Raw genomic sequence first — 22,416 nt, forward strand, 5'->3', positions numbered from 1 at the left:
AGTTTATGAAAGTATTTTACTTACGTAGACTTTATGAGTGCAGTCTTTATTATGCCTTCATGTCAGAGTGGTTATGAGTACAGTGACTCCAGCCGCCGTTACCAGCAGTCAGCTAGTGGTGGCAGCGTTCAGTCAGTGAGTCAAGAATGCATCATCAATCAGTCATACTATCGGCTGCAGCTGGGGTGAGATATTGTAGCCTCCTTATGGAGGACAGGTTGCTTGTTTTTGCTAATTGAGTTCATTGCTTTGCATACGTCAGCACCCATGCACTGTATAGGCGTCTCACTGCTGCATGCCACAATGCCCAGGCACTGCAGGGAAGTCTCTGTGCCACATGACGTTGCCAGGCAATGCATAAGTCTCTGCGTTTCATGCCACTGCCCACAGGGACTGCATAGAAGCCCCACATGCTGCTGCCAGGCACTGCATAAGTCACTGAGCCGCATGCATCTGCTTCCTGGCTCTGCATGGAAGTCTCTGTGCTGTATGGTAGTATGCCAGTCTCTGTGCTGCATGCCTCTGCACCCTGACGCTGAACGTCTCCGTGCTTCTGCGTCCATGTCCTGACTGGACATCTCGGGGTGGCGGGCGCTGGAAGTCTCGAGCAGAATTCGTCAGTGGCCAGGCACTGGCAGTTAAGTCTCTGTGCTGTCTGACTGTGCCCTGCGCACCGCCTGATGAAGGGGTCGGGGTGTGCACTCCCCGGCTGCTTGCATGCGAGATACAAAGCATTACAGGAATGCTAAACGGTGTGTGCTGTCTCTTGTCTTTTCTCCTTCTGGAGGCCTCTCAGGTGAGTTTCAGGGAATGCTTGGCCATTTTCAATAACTTGACCAGTTTGTCTCTGGTGCACTGCTTCAGCGCCATTAGCGCCCTCGCCTTCTCATCCAGTTCCTGCTCGATGTCGAAGATGAACTTGGCGCGCTCCTCGGCTTTCTTGAAGAATGAAGTTCTGATAATTGGACACGTGGCTTTGAAATTGATAGGGTCATTGTTTAGTTCTTGTTCTGTCACTTTGTACCTCGGTTCTGGAGTGTATATATTTTAAAACGAGCTGCTGAGACGGGAGGACCCTAGGAACAGCAACGCTCATCATCCAACCTTTGCTCATTAAAGTGTTTTCAGTAATAATGCTTATTTTCCACACTTTGGAAAGAGGAAAGCTGTCCGATACAGCTGAACTATATAGTATGCAGACATGAGTTTGCAGCGAGCACATATTTGCTAGCCTTACTTGCATTTTTGGATGTGTTCGAATTATAAACTTGCTCAGAAACATGCGAAGTTTTAGCTGGAAGGAACCATTAACGGGACAAACCAAGCACAATGTTTAAATTGAGAACTTGATGGTATACTGATGTCACGCTGAACAAAGGTATTGTTTGAGGTGCAATGCAAGGATTATAACAGACGTTTGAACATATTACAAATAAAACAAGCGAAAGCGCGCCATGCGTGCGTTGTGCAGAAACGCCGCGACCCGCCGTCCGCGTGCACATCTTCTGTCCATCCGCATGCACATTTTCTGTCCGTCCGCGTGCACATCTGGAATCCGTATTGATTCCAAAAGGCCCTCTCATGACTAGAGCAGCGCATGTGCGCTGCAAACGCCAGGCGAGACCTAAACCACCTCACGTCGATTAAAACTAGTGGGTCGTGAAAGTTTGTTGTTCTAAAAATTAGGTTGTAGTCCTGAAAAGTTTGGAAACCACTGGCCTGCTCTATGTTCCTAAAACCAGAGTGATAATTTTGTCCCTAACTTAACTCTTTGGATTGTTAACTCTACTTTTCTTTAAATGATCCACACTTTACTTTCCATCCTTTGCATGCCTTCTCCCTCTAATCAGTAACGCTGAGCTCCGGAGCAGCAGGCTGCCTGGCGTAAAATGCTTGAACGCCTGATCAGGAGTAGTGAGCACTTTATAAATGCAAATACAATACAATGCAATACAATACAGACTGAAGGTGAGGGTCCAATTTCAAGGGTCCAAGGACCAGCACATTGTCGTATCAGATAGAAAAGCAACAGGCAGGATAATACATAACTTTAGTGGCTCTTTCATGTATTACTCTTTATCAGGGGGTGGCTTCACCACAATTAACAGCTTAAACTGTTAGCAAAGTGTGGAATTGCTATGCACTGGCGAACCCCAACAGGAGCGCCAATAGCAGCCTGGAAAGGGCGTGGTCTCCAAATGGGGAGCGTCAGAAACAGACGCCCTCCAACACGAAGAAGTTTGAGGCATTCGTAAGCGCCGCATCTCCACGCGATGCGTGGCGCTCTTGCACACCTCAGAGCAAACCAGGTCCCCCGCACCATCGCCGAGCCCTCGCACACACCAACCAATGCACCTACCCCCGAAACCGGCCATGGAACCCCCCCCCTTACTAGATTAACACACATGGCGTAAACAAACAGTAATCACGGATAGCCCTCTCTGGACCCAAATAAAACCTAAATCCCTGCACCCGACCCGCACAAACACAAGCATTGAAACGCCGCATCGCTCATCCATACACATTCCACTAGGTCCCCATCCCCTCAGAGTATTTCCAGTTTCAGATTACCCCCCCCTGTTCATTCACAATTACATCCCACGCATGCATTAACCCTCACATCCACACATGTGTAAGATACAGTCCAGTCGAAGTCAGATACAAAAAAAATTAGACCACACTCCTTATAAGATGGCTGGGCACTAATAGGACACCGGTTCGAACACCAGACCTACAACTTACCAGCAGATATTATATGACTGAAGTCAACTGTATGTACAAGCATCTATGTGTATCTTGATCGGTAACGATGTAACATGGTCATTAAAAATGATAAAAATAAATTCGTTTATAAAAAACAAAAAAGCTTACACTGTTACATAAGAAAACGGGTGTAAAAAGTGAGTGCTGCAGTAGGACTCAGAGTTGGCATGATCCTGTAAGTCACAGGATAAGGGCTGGTAGTTCTGGTAGGGAACTAGGAGGATGAAATGGACAGGAAGGCTTCGGACGAACATGAAGTCACGGAAGAAGAGGGGAGCCTGCAACAATTCTGTGAAAGGGAAGTAGTCAAAAAGAGCCCCTGTGTGGTGAAATATGGTGTTACAGAGTTGAAGCTCGTGACTTTGAATGAGGTCTTTTAAGACCAGCACAAATTATGGGTCAAAAGTATGGTGGTCATGTGCCCGTTTAATCAGTTCTGGCCTCGCAGGATAAATATTCTGACTAGGTAAGGAGATATTCTGCAACATTTGGCTTTTGTACAAGTAGAAGTATTTGAACTGGAAGTACTGCTCACCGGGAGCCAGTAGAGCTGCCTCAGAGTGGATATGTGGTCTCACTGCAGGCAACCTGTCTGGCAGAAATACTTGGGGGACTTGAAACGTGTTGATATGGTATTTACTGGAGTCCAACATGGGTGAAACAAGGCATTAGGTTACTGGTTCGACGTTGTCAGAGGAGTAGCTTGTGCTTAGGGCTCTTTGGAAGGGAACTGTATGTACGAAGGGAAGACGGAAAGGTCACATTGCCCGTATGTGTGTTTCAGAAGAGCACTGTGGTTTCTGACTGTTTGCTGGACTGACGAGTAGGACCTCAGTTTTCGTGGCACCGAGGCATATGCAGTAGTTGTCATTCGTTTTTGGACGGTCACGAACCTAGTAGGATACTTCACAAGGTCATTAATAGTACTCTAAATGCGTAGTAAGCACCGTTTCTAGCCTGCTCATTGTCCAGCTGCCAGATCATCGGCTCTAACTAGCGCAATGAAGAGTAAAAGGTAAGCATCAAGTAGTAGGCAAAAAAAACATACCATCAAAGTAGAACACTGCTTCTAAGGGGTAATAAAAACCTAGCAAACTATATAGCCCACACCTCTACAGCTGTCTATGCTCCAAACCCCTTGCTCTGCCCTCCAACCTCCTTGATCTCTCACCAAGTGATCTTGCATGAATAGCAGTAAAGTGTAATCACTGGTGTAGAAAACAGCACAAGCCAGTAAGTGCTGCAACATTTCCTGAGTCATGGATGTAAATAAGGCGACTCCTTTCCAGAGAAAGGGTAAATTGGATTTAGGGCTTTGGATGTTGGGAATAATTGAGGGGGGAGGCCGGCTGGACTCTTCTGGGTAATTATGGCAATTAAGTGTTTAAGTTGGGATATGGAGGTCTAACGATATTTTTTGCTTAAGGTGGGATGACTTTGTGATTCTCGGGTAGAAATTGCAATCATCAGTCAGATTGAGGACTTCGAAGCAAATTTAAGGAATTATTAAATTCAGGGGGCAGAGGCCTAACAAACTTCTAGGCTCAATCTGTACCTTCGGCTCATACATCCTCGACTCGAACACCCACGTATAAAATAAAAATAAAAAAGGCAGCACACAAAGCTTTCAGTGTTCTAGACGTTCTGAAATGAACATGAGCATTTCTGCGAATTAAGGCACCATGTGAGGACCACACATCTGACACTACAAAGCTGTAGCTGTCATTACATACAATATGTTGTAGCACCGTGGGACTGTCTAGTCAGTGCTATACGAGCAATAATACACCGAGTATCGGGTAACACTTCATTTGCAGCGCTTAGAAACTGACGTTTTGTGTGAAGTGCTAAATAAAATCAAAATGGTTTTATCATCATTCATTGTAGCACATACACTGTACAGCATAGACTGGGTGTTCGTGGTGGGGAGGGGAGGGGTGTGATGGGAGAAGGAAAGTACTTAGCAGGGATGGACGATATAGGCAGCCAAAAGAGAAGGGTAAAACAAAATCACTAAGAGTGTGTGAAAAGCAGACTTATCGGAGTTTGTATTAAAAGGCCCAGGTAGTAAGGAAATACACCGGTAGGGGCGTGTAAGTGGGCAAAGTGAGAAAGCCATCATAAAAATATATCACATTAGAAATTTAAGATGGCTAGCACACGATAAGAGAATCGGAGAAGGGAAACTACCCGGCGGGGAAGAGGCAACAACAGAATGCCATGGGAAGGAATATAATTACGGAAAAAATAAGAAATAGAACGGAATAAAGTAAATATATATATTGAAGCAGAAACCAGATACCTAGCAGATACGAGAAAATAAAACACAGATACATGAAAAGAAGAAGGGAGTAAAAGCAGGACTTGAAGCCCTAGAACAGATAGATACATAAGCTAGCGACTAAAATAGAAAAATAAACAGACAGGCCTTTGAGGAAAGGAAGAGGCAGTACTTGCATAGAGAAGGAGGAAGACAGGCAAATGAAACATGAATATACATTGATGAAACACACAAACAACAAGAATAGAAGAAAGTGTCTTTGCAGAGAAGGGAAGTTTCCTAAATGAAGAATACATTGGACACTTCATAGAGGTGAGCAAGTTACTTCATCAAGTACTTCCTTTTGAATACTGACATCTGAACTTTACTTTGGTTTTAGATGGGATCTCAGGAAAACATTAAAATATGAAGTCACTGAATGCCACACAGTTAACTCGACGATAATCAGTTTATTTTTTGATTAAATCAAGCATGGAACTGTGCTACCGACTTGTATGCATACTCTGTAAATTCTCTGCGCTTCTATTGTTTTCACTTAAACAAACATTACAATGTGAGTGCTGGCTTATATTATTAATGATTATATTACTAACCAGCTCACGAAATCCCCAAAGAAACGTTATAACTTTAAAAATGTTTATCTTGTTTTGCTTACCAAAAGTACTTTATTCTTTTTTATTTGATGAACACCATAAGTCATGTCCTTTATCCAATCTCTCACTGCCCCCAATTCATTGCAACCCAAAAGTTCACATTTAAATTATGCTAGTTTTCGCCCTGGATATTTCAATATAACTATACTTTAACAGTTACAGTGTCATCTAGGGAACTCGATGGACTTCGAGTTGTGTCCCACTGCTATTTACAGTAGTTTGCATGGCAGGGCAAAGTTCTTTATTTTCGCCTTCTTCTCTCCGATATGGCCTCGAGGATGTTATGCTGCGCAGATTCCGCCGCTGTGCTGACGGAATCTTGCGCGGGTGTGGTCATGACGGAATGGTTCCGTCATGAGCACAGCTCAACCGTGGGTCATGACGGAACCATTCCGTCATGAGCACCGAAGGGGTTAAAGTTGAGGCCTCCGAGCTTGCAATAGCGTACACGGCTAGTAAATGGCGGCAGGCAGCTGGGAGGCATTTTTTCGGTCTTAGCAGTGGAGAATGCCATGACTAAAGTATGCAACAGTGCAGAGGCACCACGAGACTTACAAGGTACGCGTCACTGTTCCGGAAACTCGAGACTCCTGGATTCTCGATGGCAGAAAGGGTCAAGCAACCTTCAATGCAAGTTCCCAGGAGTTCAAAAATTACGTTCTATGTGCCTGGCACAGAGGTTTCATTTTTCTACCTCTCCTAAAGCTGTTTTTAACAACACTAATGCTTTTTTTAAGAACTCTAAGACTCCTTTGCCTTTAGTCCAGGTTTATGTTTGCTATTCTCGTGCCCTCCACGAGGGACCAGTTCTGAAACAGCAATTATAATTAGGGCTCCGGGCTTTATGGCATTTATATTTTTAACATTTCCGTATTAATTTATCCTAATTTACTGTTCGGCCATCTTACTGGTATTTATTTATAATCATTTTGTATTTTGAAGATAAATATAGTCGTAAACTGGTATATTTCAATATGTTTTTAACAAATAAAAATGAACTCATACTTGGTCATGTTTTGGCAAAATACGCAGATAATATAAGAAAACACTCCATACATAGATACATATTAGCATTATACTACATATATATGTTAACACATGCCTCTATTTAAGAAAATCTCATTCTGATTTTAAACTCTGCATGCTGTTTATCTGATCAGCTGGTGACTGAATTAGTGAAAGACAGCATGCACAGTCCCTCACAAGAGGCCCCCTTGTCTGTATTTTTTCACTTTAAAAATTTAACAGACAGGAAACATTGTTTTCTATATGTATTTATATGTAAAAATCAGTACAAATGGAAAACTGGGAGCTTTAATTATAATCAGGGCCAACAAAAGTATCACACTCATTTGAGTAATGGGAACTATTACTACGGGTCTACTTCAGACTGTATTCAAATGTTCTCATGATTGAATTTCTTTTTCTTTCTTTTTTTATTACAGGGTTGGTGTCTTTTTTGTCCTTTTCCAGTGTCACATCTTTCCTGTTCAAGGAATTCATGTATTTAAGATGCACATTGCCACTGCTAACCACTACACTACAGGGTCACTTTATTTTAGCTGAATGTGTCTCGAACTGTAGACCGAGGCAGCTGCAAGATCGAGTTCTATCTCCTTATCACACCGTGGACATAATCTGAATGCAAGACAATGTCTATAGGTAAGACGGTCCTAGCACTAAGGTAAGGCAAAGGCGGATAGCATCAGGTTGATTAGTGTAATCACATCCCTGGCACAACAAGGCTATTCTCTGTAGGAGGAAAAAAAAACAGGAGCAAAATAACCTTCTGTATCGGCTTTATTCTTCATAGCATACGCTGCCTGGCAGTCTCCAGTGCTTCAGATGTATCGGTGGAAACGAATGACAGAATGCTTGGAAGGTTTAATGTAGGTTTATTTCCCAAAGCATCTCAGCCACTGCCTCCCAAAAGTAAAACCCTTTAATATAAGTACCTACGCAATTCATCTCCTTTTATTAAAAATTGCATTTCTCAGCCCTCAAACCTCAGCCCATATTCTATGAACTTTGTTTTAACATCAGCCCGACTTTTTCATCATGTTCCCTCCATGTTTTACCATATTTTGGCATATCATCTTGACAGTATTTAACCCATGCCACATTCCATAGCATAGATGTCAGTCCCCGTTGAAAAAGTGAGGTCGTAGATGTAAGACCAAAAGTCATCTTGATAAACTTGTAAATACCTATGGGAGTTATGAATGAAGTGAGCTTCTGAGACACCTCGTGGAGTCAGAATGGAGTCTAAGATGGTGAAAACCTTTGATCCTGTCAGCATGGTCTTCATTTCCAAAATAATGAGTAATGGGTACTTATCAACTGTAACAGCTTTTTTTTAACCCCCTCATGTCATTACATAGACTGATGCCTCCATTATGGTTTTGGCCTCGATTTTCAGCACCAACCATTCCGTTACTTCAATGTCTCAATCACTGCAGACTTGCTGAGATTATCTAACTCCCTCTCTTACAGCGTTATGCACACTTATAGGTAGTTTTCTTATTCTATAAACTACTGGTTTAGCATACTTTTAATTTGTGGATATACATAGTTTCAAGCATTCTAGTTCTGACTGAAATATCTCTGGAATTTCCTTTCCAAAATCCAAAACGTCTTTCTCAACTATGTGAAAGAGACTTGAGGTTGCCCACAAAAACACCCAACCGAAAATGCTTTTCCCTTTCACAGATGGATATACTTTCCCTACCAAAGGTTTTGTACTTGAACTCCATGGTGGCATGAAAGTATCCCTTATTTCTTATAGGTTGACCACTTTATCTGAATATCCATTTTGTGCATATGTACTTTTCCTTGAAATTTGCATGCGAGGCAATGTAAAGATATGCAACGAGTCAAAAATGGGAACACAAAATGAGCACACAGATCTTGTTTATTCATACTTGAGGTGATCTAAAAATTGATCACCACTTAACCAACTTAGACGAAAATACTCACATTATTTCAGCATTATTTCCATGCAGTGTTCAGCTGCGCTGTAGAAAAAACATACTACTTCAAACTTTATTTAATACAGAGTTAAGACAACTATTTAAGCATTACATTTGTTTGAATGATATTCAGTGGACATACTTGTGGAATTAGACTTTGTATAACGCAGAGCGTGCAGTACCTGGTTATCAAATCATTCATAAAAGGAAGAAGTTGCTAGACAGTGACTGTCTTTGTAAGAACAAATACATTATGAACATATATTCAATCATATCACCTTCTAGATTGTTTCAAATTGTTTTATTAGTCCAGTAAAGATAGTGGACTTGACAACAAACTCTCACTATTGTTACCATATACATTTTAATCAGTAAAGGAGGCACAAGGGCACCCAAAGCAATTAGACAGGTACCTTGGGAAGTTACGTATTACAGGAGACAGTGGTCCCTGAAAGCAAAAGAGTTTTTCGAACGCTATTACGATGTGGGACCTCCCCTGAATTTCCCTTTTCCCTCGACAGATACTGCCTACCGTGTTGACTTATATGAACCCTCGTTGCCCAAGGCCGATTCCTTGGAATTTCAACTCGCTCAGGTCATTTGACCCAGCCGAAGTACCATTTTTGCTGTATTTCTACACAGCACGAGGCACTTTTTAATGGGCAATTCATACTAATTAGTCCTGATGATGATCCTAAATCCCCTTGTTAAGGATCGAAACGTCGTCGACTATGTTGTTCACCTTACACTTTGACAATTTGTGTGTATGAAATGTCGTGAAGGTGACTAGATTTATACTAAGATGTTTCACTACCTGTTATTCTCTGACATAGAAACATCACTTTAATTGCCTGTATGTTTTTCGGAAAATGTATGTCCTCTTGATATGTAAGCCGCAGGATACAGGCTTGTGTCCCACCAATACTACGCTTACATTCTTTTGATCATTGCCAATTATCGTTTCTTATTAAAGTTGCCCTGTCCGGCTGGACATAGGCTATAATATAGTACCAATTTTGGCTATATTTATTGCTGTTCGAAATACGCTTTTGCTTTCAGGGACCACTGTCTCCTGTAATATATATACATTTTAATTGCAATTTTTAAAATGTCAGCGCAACAGTTATGAAGTCACTGCCTTTCAGATAGTTCTTCCTCGTCAGCTCTCACGGTGTATATACATTTCAGTAATATACTTGGGAAAGTCAGTCTTAAAAGGCTGATCCACTCAAACTCATTGCTTTCTTCAAAACATTTCCGCAAAATATGCAGAATTTTTTTAATTTTTACAGGATACAATGTAGAATCTTCAGGGAAAATGTAAGAAATCTGCAGAGAGGAAGTTGGAATATTGAATATTTCTCAGTTTACCAGAAAAAACGATAACTGGATTTACTTGAAGTTTACAAATCAATCCCATCAAATGCCCTATCCTAGCCACTCCGTAAAATCCTATCTGTATTGCACCACATGATATACTCACTATGCTAGATGCTCCTCCTTGAACATCATCCAGACCTGCACAGTAACACTAAACAATAAAATGAAATATAATAGTTTCTGCCCCCCCCCCCCCAATCAAATCACCTCAACAAGTTACTTGTAAATGTCAATGTCCTGCCACAGTCTCTGCTCCTTCACATTTCTTGCCAAGGTTTTCTTTTCATGCCTGTGTCCATACAATACCCAAGTCCTTGCCACATTTGGCCATCACCTAGTGACTGCCTCAGGGAGGGCAACGTATTAAAATGCTCACTATTCGGGTGATTTGCTCAGTGTAAACTGTCAATAAGCTTGTCACTCATTACAATAAAGTACAAAAAAAAATAAACGGCAACCTAAGGTAGGGACAGCAAGTGTTGGTAGCCTATGCTGTTTATGTTCCGAGCCACCAATCCAGCTTGGCCCTGGCAATTCTTTCCTATGCTTGGTCTCTGAAAAGAAGTTCTGGCAAAAACACAATAGATGCAGGCAATTTGCAGAACATTTCAAAATCTGCTAGGAAATCAATGTTTTCATGGTAAAAATGTGTGCCACAGAGTAGGACTGCCAACACCCATTGGTGGTCATGCTCCGATAGGTCTCCATTGTATCAATAGTTCACCATAGGCAAGCATCAATGCTGCAAGAATGTCATTCAATACTTTTTTAAACAGTTCGTTGACCGAATATTATCCTGTCATTCAATCTGTGTACCATTATTTATGCGGAGGTATTTCTTCCCAATCCTGACTAGGAGCCGCAGGGCAGGCAGGGCTACTGAACCAAAAGCGTGGCAATTGAAGGAGTTTTTCACTGGTGTCCAACCTTCTATGGCTTTGCAAACTGGGCCAAGTACACCCTTTCCACACTTGACTCTCAGGATAAGGAGAACAAGCAGTCAAAGGCTTTGTGGTTAGGTAGAGTGAGACACAAGAACTCAGAACTCAACAATTAACCAACAGACAATTATAAAGTTTCAGCAGAGTGCTCATATTTTAGTTAAAAGAAAGTACTTTAATCTCACAGCTAAACAAAATACAGCACAGGTCACTAGGGGGCTCAGTTGCAGGGTTATAATTTTATGTATGCTCTTCAGTGAGACTCTACATCCCTTTCGGTACACTCTTCCCACTGCAGGAGTTTTCTATGGTCTATAGCACCCAGCGTATAGCATGGGTACATGCCTTGATTAGGCACAAGTGCAGCTCAATCAAACGTACCCCATTGGCTAAATGTACTATTCAGTTCAAATAGCTTTCACCAATTTGAGTTCACCCCGCAAAAGTCTTACATTTGTATGGCAGAATTATTCTGCATATTCAGCCTTTTTGTCCGACTCAGTTAGGCCCTGCACTTTCCTGTTCACCATAGATGCAGTTCTCATCCTGGTGGTCTTCATAATTAGTCATAAGCACTGAAGTGTAGCATTCACTTGCAGGATCCCTGAGCACTTTTTACAAGTGTACACATGCTTTTCTTGAAAATGCAATTTTATTACAAAACGAATTATTTTTGACAGCATACAAGAAAGCTACATTGGCCATTTTTCACCTAGTCACCTAAAAAAAAAAAAAGACTTCAAAAATAAAAGCCACTATAAAAATATGTTGACAAGAAAAGTCTTTCACAAACCTTTTTTGAAAGGAGGGGTGAGACAAAACAGGAACAATGTAGCTTTCTGGGCAGAAGCATGAAAGGCTGGAAAAATGCTGTTGCTTCTTGAAGACATCACCTACTATCAGTATTCCGTCACACTTTATACCTGCCTGTTGAGTCGGTTCTTTTTTAGGTCTCGCCTAGCGTTGCTGAGCACATGCATAGCTCGCTCGGCGAGATTTATTGCAGATGAGTACTTTGAGAAAAGGGCTTGAAGCCCCGCCCCTTATTCCCATTGGCTTGTGTCACCGTTTATGTTAAACGGTGGGCTGCCATTGGGAATAAGGTTTCTAGGGTGCCTCCTTTTCGCTTTTTTGGCCGGCCCACCCGGACTGGCTCGCCTGCTTTCCGTGTGTCGCAAATGCTTTTCTTATCTTTACAAGGCGTCACAGACTGCACGCTCCTGGCTTCCTGCAACCACGCTGCCTTGCTGCCTTCACGCCTGGAGCATGCGCCAGTCGGCTCTGTCATTGGTTACCGACTTTTGTTTTTGTTTTCCGCACGCTGTCTCCTCTCCGCCCCTTAGCCTCGCCTCCTCGGGTTTCTTGGGACAAGGAGGAGGTCCAACTCGCATGCAGAGGGCTCGGTTGTATTTTTGCAGGGCTGGTTTTGGTTCCCCTTCTGGGCCAGATTGCTTGTTTTTTCCACCTCTTACTGTGTTCTTTCTTTTTGCCCCAGAACCTCACTATCCCTTTCCTCTTCCACGGGGCATATTTACGTTTTTGTTGAAGCGCACACAGATGACGCCGAGCTCTGGGGAGATCTCCTCTCTTCCCAGAGGTGACCCGGAGCTTGTTTCGGGAAGAGGTGGGGTGGAATGCAGATGAGCTCATGGGTGGAGGCGGCAGAGTCCTGGCGTGAGGGGATACCAGCTGGGGGAGCCCACTTATCACAGCTCCCTGTAGCAGCAGGCGCGGCGCACACCCCATCCTGGCGGACGGAGGGGTGCCCGTGGCGCCGAGAGGCGTTGGCACTCTGCCCGGATGGGGCAGGAAGGACTCCACACCCCCAGGCAGGACACAATGAGAAAATACTGGCACATCCGTGCTTGCTGCATGGCGTGGGGTGCCTGGACCCAGAGCTATGCCTCACGTAGCGCCACACCTACCGGCTCTCGGCACTTCCTCAGACGGTCCGACCACCGCTCTGCTGGAGGCTTCCCTACAAAAACAGAGCTCCGGCAATGTGTTGGAAACTTGCAGCAGGAAACTGGGAGTTATCTGTCGGCTACGAATAGGGTCAGAGCCGCAAGGGCGAACTCGGGCTGCAAAGAAATAGCTATAACTGGGGCAGTGGCCTCCACACACCCATGGGCCCCGGTGCCACTGCACATGCTGTGCTACTCCTAGCTGACGCAGGTGCACTTTGCGAGTGAGGGTCCCTCGAGAGCTCTGGCCCCCTTATCATTTATTTGCAGCGCGTCCCAGATGACGCATGCCCTGAAGTTCACGCTTAATCACGTTGGGCGACTGTGACCTTGGGCAGCTGTGTACTTGAAAACCGTTCCAGTGCCTTGGATACGTTAAACTAGCAGCCACCAGCGTGGGCCAGGGGCCCCTTTAAAGGCTGGGGCCACTGGCCCGTGCATACAGCCGGATAGGACTGCGGGGGAGGAGGCAGGGGCTGAAAGGGGCACAGGATGCATAGTTCTTCAGGTAGCCCTGACATTTTCACGCGTGCTTTGCCAGACTGTTTTTGTAGCTTTCCAGCGCTTTCCTCAAGTATTGTGCAACTCAGTGGGTTCATGTTACTGTTGCGAGATCTTTGTGTAACGTGTGAACGAACCAAATCAAGGCCTTCGTGCAACTGTTCTTTGTTTATGGAAAGAAAGTACTTCTGCTGATAGGAGTACTCTTGACAAAAAAAATCCCATAATGCCGGTTTCTCCGCCAAACTATGGCGAGTCGATCCGCATATTTTTGTAGTTCGAAAATAACACCTCAAACGTTTTATTTTATTTTTTCATTGTTTCACGGAAATAAAGTTCCTGTCCTGCTGGGACTCATCCCCCACCGAGTCGGGCACCGATCGACACCTATGATGTGGTTGGTGGCATGTTGGGTAGCAGGAAAGAGCGCAGCATACGTGGCCAGGTGGCCCTTTCAAGCAATGCCTTCAGGTGCCAGACACTGAGTGCGTTTCCAATGACATTTTCAGGGGCCTCTCTCGGGGGTTGAGGGGGGGGGGGGGGGGGAAGTGTTGTGTGTGTGTGTTGTGTGTGTACACTGAACAGGCGAGGAATCTGTACTCACCCATCAGACAAGGTTTGGTGTGAGGATGGGGGCATTGAAAGTAGCTGCAGTGGGTGACGAGGTACGATGCCTACTCCAGTGATGAACTTAAACGGGTGGCCTCGCAGATGTTCACACTGCTGAGCAAACTCAGTAGCTTGCACGGAAGTGGTGAACTCAAAATGTTTGCACTGCTGTGCACGTTGAGTAGCTTACACTGCACTGCAGGACTTGCAGGTGTTCACACATCTGGGCACACATCTGGGCACGTTGAGTAGCTTGCACTACAGGGGTGGTCTCAGCTGTTCACACATCTGGGTACAATGAGTAGCTTCCACTGCACTGGTGGACTCACAGATGTTCACACATCTGGACATGTTGAGTAGCTTGCACTGCACTGCTCGACGCTCAGATGTTCGCACTGCTGGGCACGTCGAGTAGCTTACACTGCACTGGCGGACACGTAGTTGTTCACACATCTGAGCACATTGTGTACCATGCACTGCACTGGTGGACTCAGATACTCACTGCTGGGCAGGATGAGTAACTTACACTGCACTGGAGGACTCTCAGAGGTATACACTGCTGGGCACGTTGAGTAGGTGGCACTGCACTGGTGGATTCAGATGTTCATGCTGCTGGGCACATGGAGTAGTTTGCACGGCAGGACTTGCAGGTTGTTATTGCTGATGTTTATGGTAGGAAGAGATTTCCCGTGGTGAAAAAATGGTATTGAAGTAGACTGGGTTATTTTCAACGCTGGCAGTCAGGAAGACGAGAGGACCCCAATTTGCAGTCATCCAAGATCGTTGAGACGGTCAATTTGAGTTAAAACAGAGAGGCAAACATTACAACCAGGAAGCGATATATGCTTACCTTATCCGGAATCAAAGAAACAACAAAAAAAAGTGGCTTCCCCGTAAAACACGGCAAGAATCACCGAAGAGAAAGAAAGGAGAAGGGTCAAAGATCATTCTGCACGTATTTTGACGGCAATACTGCTTGACAAGATGTTGTTGATACAATTACAAGAATAAGTAGATAATCCCCGAATTTGAAGAATCCAAGACATGCTATAAGGAGCTTATCGCAACGGCAACCATTCAGTGCCTACAATAATTTGAGAGGATGAGACAATTCTTGTCTTGAAAAAGATGGACAATTAGATTAAAACCATCGAAACGCGTCGACGCAATACTACAACACAATCTGTGGGAACAGCTTTTCTGATAAGACACTATATCTACATATTGTGTATAGGAAAAGCTCTGTTGAGATTCATGAGCAGATGTGTCAATCAATGACAAATTGTACTGTCTTTTTTTGTCTCTCCACTTCTGGTTTATGAGTTTGTTAATCGTTGGGCACAATCATTGTGCACTGTCGTGTCTGTAAAATTATATTCAAGTAAGATATATCTATTGTGTTTTTTGATTTAGCAGAACTTATTTGTTTACTGGCAATAGAAAAAAAAAATTTCACCGGATCAAAATTTGTTTTTGTATTATGTGTTTTTTAACTGGCTTTTAATAAAATATGATGTCTTTTTAAATTACATAGTGGTATGTTTTTATACTAATCAGATATATCCTAACACATGGGCTTATGTTTTGTACTTCTGTTGAAAATAACCCAGTCTACTTCAATACCATTTTTTCACCACGGGAAATCTCTTCCTACCCTAAAGTAGTACTCTATTCCCCTGGTTGGTCAAAGGGGTCACTCTCATTTCTACTTTAAACATTGCTGATGTTTAGCCTGGCTGGGGCGGGTACTGCGCGCGGGGAGTTAAATTTTATAATTAAATTGGAGGTGGAGGCCGGTTGCTCAATGGTTAGCGCCGCAGGCGGCGCCGAAATCATGGGGCTCGGCTGCCTTGCAACACCGCTGATCGCACCTACTGCACAGCCGGGCCGCACGCGCTGTGGGACAGAATAAATTTGATGGGTGCCGGCAAATACTTATTTTGGAGCCGGGAGCTTGGCCAGGCCGAGTGAGAGTGCTGCAGCCAGTGACGTCACAACTACTGAGTTAAGAAACACCGAATGTGGGGGGTACAGGCAATCAGCAGACTCGTCGCTACTTCTCTCTTCGCAGCTGTTAGGCCAGATTTTGGCTCCTTTGCTCGGCGCTGCAGTGGAAGTGCGGTTTTCCTGCTGCTTTGCTTGCTTCTTGTTAAATAAGCAGAGTCGCCACTGACATGGGGCCGCATAACCCTGCAAAAACAAAACATCCCTCACCCATCCCGCAGGGAGATCCTCCGCACCTCTGAGGCACCGTGGCTGCACGGCCCCCCGCGCCGGATTTCACTGCACCTTATCCTGCGACGATTCCATCACCAGTTCCGTTCCTTCGCTTCCCCTCATCCCACCCCTTCTCCCAGGCTCTAGCTCTCTTCCCAACCTCAGCCTCGCCCTCCCACGCCTCCCTCTCTCAGGGTCCTGGCAGCACTGCTCCTCTGCAATTTGTATGTAACCTCAAAAACTGCATCTGTGTGTCCGTAGCCTATGTTTTTGCATGAGATTCGTTGGCTACGGTGGGGACTGAGCACGCATGCGCCAAGCGAATCCATGGCCGGAGCCTCAAGTTCCGCAACATGGCTAGCATATCACCGCTTGGAACCTCCAAACGAGAGGACTGTGAAGCAGGACCCATGGAGTGTGAGAACGGAGACCACATAGTAACATCAGAATGATTGGAGCAGCAGTAGTGGTGCGGGACGAGGTGAGTGACTCCTAAGGAAAGCTGGCAGTCGGGGGGGGGGGGGGGGGGGGGGGAGGGGAAGGCTCAGGATCTATTGTAGTAGACAACGGTTGAAGTACATTATAAACAAGCGTTTTGCGAAGCCAATAGATCTGCCCTTTTAGGACTGATGCAACCTCTGTGACTTTCACACATACCTGTATCACAGCTCTTATAACACCGTCGAACACACATTGCTTTTACACACACAAACACGACAAAATGTGGCAATAATGCTGGTGACCGTTGTAGTGTTGCTTGAAGTAGTAGTGGTCTTGGGGTGGCACTCGTATTAGTGATGATAATGTTAGTATGAGTACCACCGAGTTGTGTAACAAACATTCCTTGACCAGCTGTACCTATATTATAGTGGTGATATAGCCATGATGCTGGTGGCAGTGGTGTTGGTAATGGCGGAGATGATAGTGTGGCGTTTGTGGTAATGGTTACACTGATGGCAATAGTGCTACTGATAATGGTGGTGGTAGTCATAGTGGTGGTAATTATGGTGTGGTAATAGTGTCAGTGGCGTTGCCCTTGAAAGTGTTGGTAATGCTGGGGATAGTGATGATGTTGGAGGCGGTGATAGTTGAGAGGTTATAATGGTGGTGGTGATAGTGGGGCAATAGTGATATCGGTGATGCTGATATTTGCAATGGTGGTGTTGGTAGCAGTAATGGTGGTGGTGATAATGGCAGTGGGGGAAATGATTGTGGTGATAACGATGGTGGTGGTAATGGTCTGTTGCTGGCAGTGGTGGCCACGTCCATATCTTCTACGTTAGAAGCGCTTTAATTGATTGCATTTCTCCTCAGCCGTAGCAGCTATGAAATGTGCATTGTGATGTCCATTATTGCAGCTGTGTTTTGCACATTCATAGAAGATCCGGTCTTCGTAATCTCACTTTTGTTCCATAATACCGATTCACTACGGGTGGCATATCCCCCAATGTATATGCATTTATTTTTCTTCAGTATTTCTTTTGCATTAATAATATAACAAGCATTAAAAATACAATAGGTCTCGCCTTGTATTACGTTAAAACCATTTGCTTTGCTATACAATGCCATTAGCAAAGCAAATGGCTTTAACTTAATCAAAGGCGAGACCTATCGCATTTTCAATGCTTGGTTTTTCAGCTCCTGCTGACAGGATACCCAAATACTAATTTCTTATTAGACACCTTTCCAAATATTTAAAAACAGCCTTGCTCGAGATCTTTTGGATCAGAGTGCATTTGTTTCTGTTTTCTGGCAGACAAAACGGTTTTCTTTACAAACCGCCATCCTTTTTGTGGAATACCATACTTGTGAGAGAAAGAAATACCAGACAGACTCTGGCGCTTTCTGCATTGTGTGCCTTCCCACTTACCATCGGCTAGTCTCCTGCCAATTCTGTCTGAAGAGGTCTAAGAGAACTTTTAAATGACAGAAAAAAACGTCCAGGCTGTATGGACAGCAGGAAGACCGACGCAGGTGTTAAGAGGCAGTGTTCAGAAGACTAGAGGGAAGTGAAAAGCTGCTCTCTCCACTATTTCGAAGGACAATGGAATAACCAAGGGATAGAAGCCAGATGAGGAAACACAGACGTACCAGATTCATAAGGTCAAAGGTAAGGCCAGTGACAACATGCTTGCAATCGAGGGCTGGTTTTAAGTCGAGGAAGAACGCTATCTCAAGGTATCGGAGGTTGAACAGTGCATGGACGTCAAGGACGCATTTGACATCACGGGATACGTCATCAAGCTGTTCGTGAAATGGGTTTGCATGTTAATGATGGGGAGGGTAACACGTATAGCAGACTGACTATTCAAGGACTTATTCACCATCCAGAACAGCTCACCTATGTTAACATGGTCTTCTTCCTCAGCTCATAGATCTCCGCCTGCAAAGCAAAGAGTCTTCCTGGTTCTGCCACCTTCTACATGAGTGCTGTCTGCTCCTAAATCTGTCTTGCCTGAACATTCAGTGGCACCGCAACCTATGCTTCAATCACTCAGCTTTACTACTTCCATCTACAGAAACTTTCTCAGCATCTTTCACGAGTCAGACCACTTCAAGGAGGAAAATCCAGAACTCCAAGGAAGCGTTATAGGAGTCCTCACCCATAAGACATCACCGGTCAAAGTCCTAAAGGAGTCACTCCTCATCATACTGCTTAAGATGTTTACACAGCCTTCTAGATCTTCTCGTCACTCAAGATCTCAATACATTCTCTTCATATTCTTTTTGAGGGATTATTTCTCACGTCTGTCCGATTTAACCAATAGGGAGAGTTTAAAAATTATGACTTTCGATGGCATTAAGCCGAGAGACGCTTCAAAAGTTACCATACCAATACAAACAACTCAGCCTAAGACTTCAGGTTTATTTGAGAGTCTTCATGACTGTTCTTTGCATCCATTGCTTCCTTTGGTTCCTGGTCTACTAGAGCTTGCTACAGAGGCAGTTTATAATGCCAGCCTCAGCACAGTATGCTCCACTGTGCTTGTGGAACAAATACAAGCTGAGTGTACAGGATCCCTTCTTTCTACAGATAAACCCACCTTCTGATTCAACTTGCTGAAAGAAGTATTATCCCACTTCTCCTTCCCCAAGAGTACTTCCTGAAAGGAGAGTAAGAAGGTGGATGCATTTGGTAGGAAGCTGTATGGCACACCAACAACTGCCAGGGAAGACAGTGAGGGCTACTGTCCCACTTGGGTGTTAGGATAGATCGCACTGGGAGGTTTACCAATGTTTTCAGAAGAAACTAACTCCTGAAGACAGAGAGGATGTTTGAGAGGTACTACAAGAGGAGATGATGGTCTTTTACTAAGTGAAAAGAGCAGTTGCCTAGTCTGTGGATTTGGCCACCCATGCTTACTATTATGGACTGCCACTATGTTACTCTTCATGGCCGACTCGGACTGGCTTGAAACCAGAGGCTCAGAGAATTCTAAATTGGTTATTCTCTGCAACCTCTCAGTTTGGAGCCCGCGCAGGTGCTGAAATGCATAAAGGCAGAATTGGAGACACTTTAGGCAATGGGATTAAAGAAACATAGGGAGTACACAAAAACAGCACTACAATCCCTCTGACCGGCGTTACCAGTAACAGAGGGTTCAAGCCCCGCAGTGGTGACAATACAAGCAACGCCAAAAGTCCTTACATCCTTATAGGTCCACAAAACATGCAGTCATTAAACGCAAACCACTCTCTACCTACCCCGCTTCCTTTCCCCCTCGGGGAAAGTGAGGATTTGAAGCATCAACAATCATTTGGAAGAGTGGAAGCAAATAATAAAAGACAAGTGGGTGATAAATAGAACTTAAAATGGATATTCTGATGTTTCAGTTATGTTCTCCATCCATTTCTCCAAGGAAAACATCTGTATACCATTAAGAGTTGTTCCAATTGAAGGTCAGGACCCTTCTAATAAAAATAGTAGTGTGATTGGTCCCTTAACCCTAAAAAGTAAAGCGTTGACTCCAGTTACTTTCAGATTTGAAAGGACGCACAATACAAGAATATAGTCCAATTCTCAACCTGAGAACAGCAGATAAATACATAAAGAAAAAGCAGTGTCGTATGTTGCACCTACACTAAATCTGTCCTCCAAATCCATCACTGGTATTTAGTTAAAAAAATAGTTTTTTTATTTCATTGGCATGAACAGCATACAAAATACATTATTATTAACGCTAGCAGTTTCGTGGTGAATATGATGGCCAATGCTGCAAACGCAAATAGTACCTTCACACATTAGACATAATATGGTAGAATAACATACTATTATTGCCTATACAACATGTTCCATTGACTATAGGATGTTGCACGGTTTGGGCACTCGGCTTCAAATGTATGGCTATTAACTGCAAATGGAGCATCAGAAGAGTCTGGTAGCACTGACAGATAGTGTGGAAAAGGGAATCCGGTATCCGTGGGTATTTAGTTTACCAGCAATAATGTGCTATACGTGTCCACAGCATTATTACAGTAAATAAGATCCTTAATCCACTTGTGAATGGACAGAGTGAACCCCTGCCCCATCTCATCACCAGGCGCTCTTGGTTAGCAATAAAGCCAAAGCTGTATATTTTCTTACAGATACAAGAACGTCTTTAACATGTCCAAACAGTGTACAATTTTTTTGTGGGGCAGCTTTAAATCGCAGCCTATCATTCTGTCCAGTTCTACAAGAATACCTTGCCAATACAGTTTTATACCTAGGCACTACCACTCCAAATGCATGAGATCCGTCTCATCCCAGTTGCATCTGCTACACCTGGCTTCAGTTACTAATCCATATGTTAGCAGTCTAGTCAGAGAGTAGTAATGCCCCTACATTCATTTAATTCATACACGCCTATGCCTGCTGTCAACTGAATACTTTTTATTAATGGGCAGCAACACAGCCACTGTTTGTCAGAAACTGTGATTCCAGATCTTTTACCCATTCAGAACACATCCAGTCCAAAGCCGTAGGAAGGCTACTCAAGAAAAATCACTAGAGTCTAGAACTCTGTACAGCTTAGAGAAACTGTTTCATCTCCTGAGATTTGTATAAGAAAGGTGAATGGGGGAAATGGACCAAGTTAACTAAGAAAGCCCTCATCGCCGACCTTCACAGATTGCCTGAGCAGACACTATAGAAATGTTTTAGGTGCCATTGGAGCCAGATGAGTCTCAGTAAGTTGCTCAAGGGAAATGAGTTTTCTGTATGAAAAAAAGTCACCCATGGATCTCATGCCCAAACTTGTGTGCATTGCACTAGAACTACCACTAGTCTTCTTCAGCATGCCGAGCCATGAGCACTAGATCTTTGCATCACATGCCAATAAAATAAATCAAGCCCATCCTTTTCTTCACCCAACTCCGTGCCTTAATAGTAGCACTAAAAGGTTCAATGCACTTCTGCTCGGAATCAACGGGCCACACAGGCAGACACAAGGGATCCAGAATCACAGGCCTCACAGGCCACTCAGTCAAGCGGAGTTCCAAGCATCCAAAAATACCCAAGTTGATCCTGTGCCACATGATAATCAAATTCCATGTCTGGAGAAACCAACCCACCTTTCTCATACGGTGAAGTGTGTGCATTTAATTCGGAGTTGTTTATAGGCCCAGGCAAAGCTAACAAGTAGGCGTTGCAATTTCTTGAAGAAAGCCCAAACGGGACTATGGGAATATTATATAACAAGGTAAAAATGATTTGTCTAATTACCATATTCGGGACAGCAATTCCCCTAGCTAGTGAAAGCGGGAGTTTAATCAACCTCTTTATATTAGCTAATTTGTCATTATCCGCACCATAATTTACAGCAAAACACCTCAAATGGTTCTCTATGCACCTTTAAACCAAAGTATTGCGTGGAGTCTGATGTCTACCTGAGTGGGAAGTCCAGTGAACCTCACTTCGTGGCCGCTGTGAAAACGAAAACAGTGCATTTAGCCCAGTTTATTTTCAGCCACGGGTGTACCTCAAAAGAAATGATAGCTGTTATGATCTGAGAAAGATTATCAGCAAGGTCTCTTATGTAAAGCAAAAGGTCTTCCACATAAACAGACATTTAATTTGTACCCTGTTAATCGCAGACCCCTGTGTGCATGTCTTTCTCTGAGAGCACAGGCCAGCAGTTCAGACACCAAAGCATGTAA

General features: G+C 43.9%; 1 protein-coding gene across 5 annotated transcripts in view; it reads right to left on the reverse strand.

The window, feature by feature from the left end:
* BMI1 (BMI1 proto-oncogene, polycomb ring finger) overlaps positions 1-22,416 on the reverse strand; it is a 188,410-nt gene that overhangs the window by 68,602 nt on the left and 97,392 nt on the right. For 2 of the 5 annotated variants that reach the window (XM_085631665.1, XM_085631664.1), the window contains exon 2: positions 8,674-8,711. The exons of 2 other annotated variants lie outside the window; for them this stretch is intronic. In XM_085631665.1, coding sequence (XP_085487791.1) covers positions 8,674-8,675 — 2 coding nt within the window. In that variant the 5' untranslated portion in view covers positions 8,676-8,711. The remainder of the gene's footprint in view (positions 1-8,673; positions 8,712-22,416) is intronic. One more of the 5 variants, XM_085631662.1, reaches the window with a different exon arrangement.

This window comes from Triturus cristatus, chromosome 10, assembly GCF_964204655.1.
Source record: "Triturus cristatus chromosome 10, aTriCri1.1, whole genome shotgun sequence".
Lineage (NCBI taxonomy): Eukaryota > Metazoa > Chordata > Amphibia > Caudata > Salamandridae > Triturus > Triturus cristatus.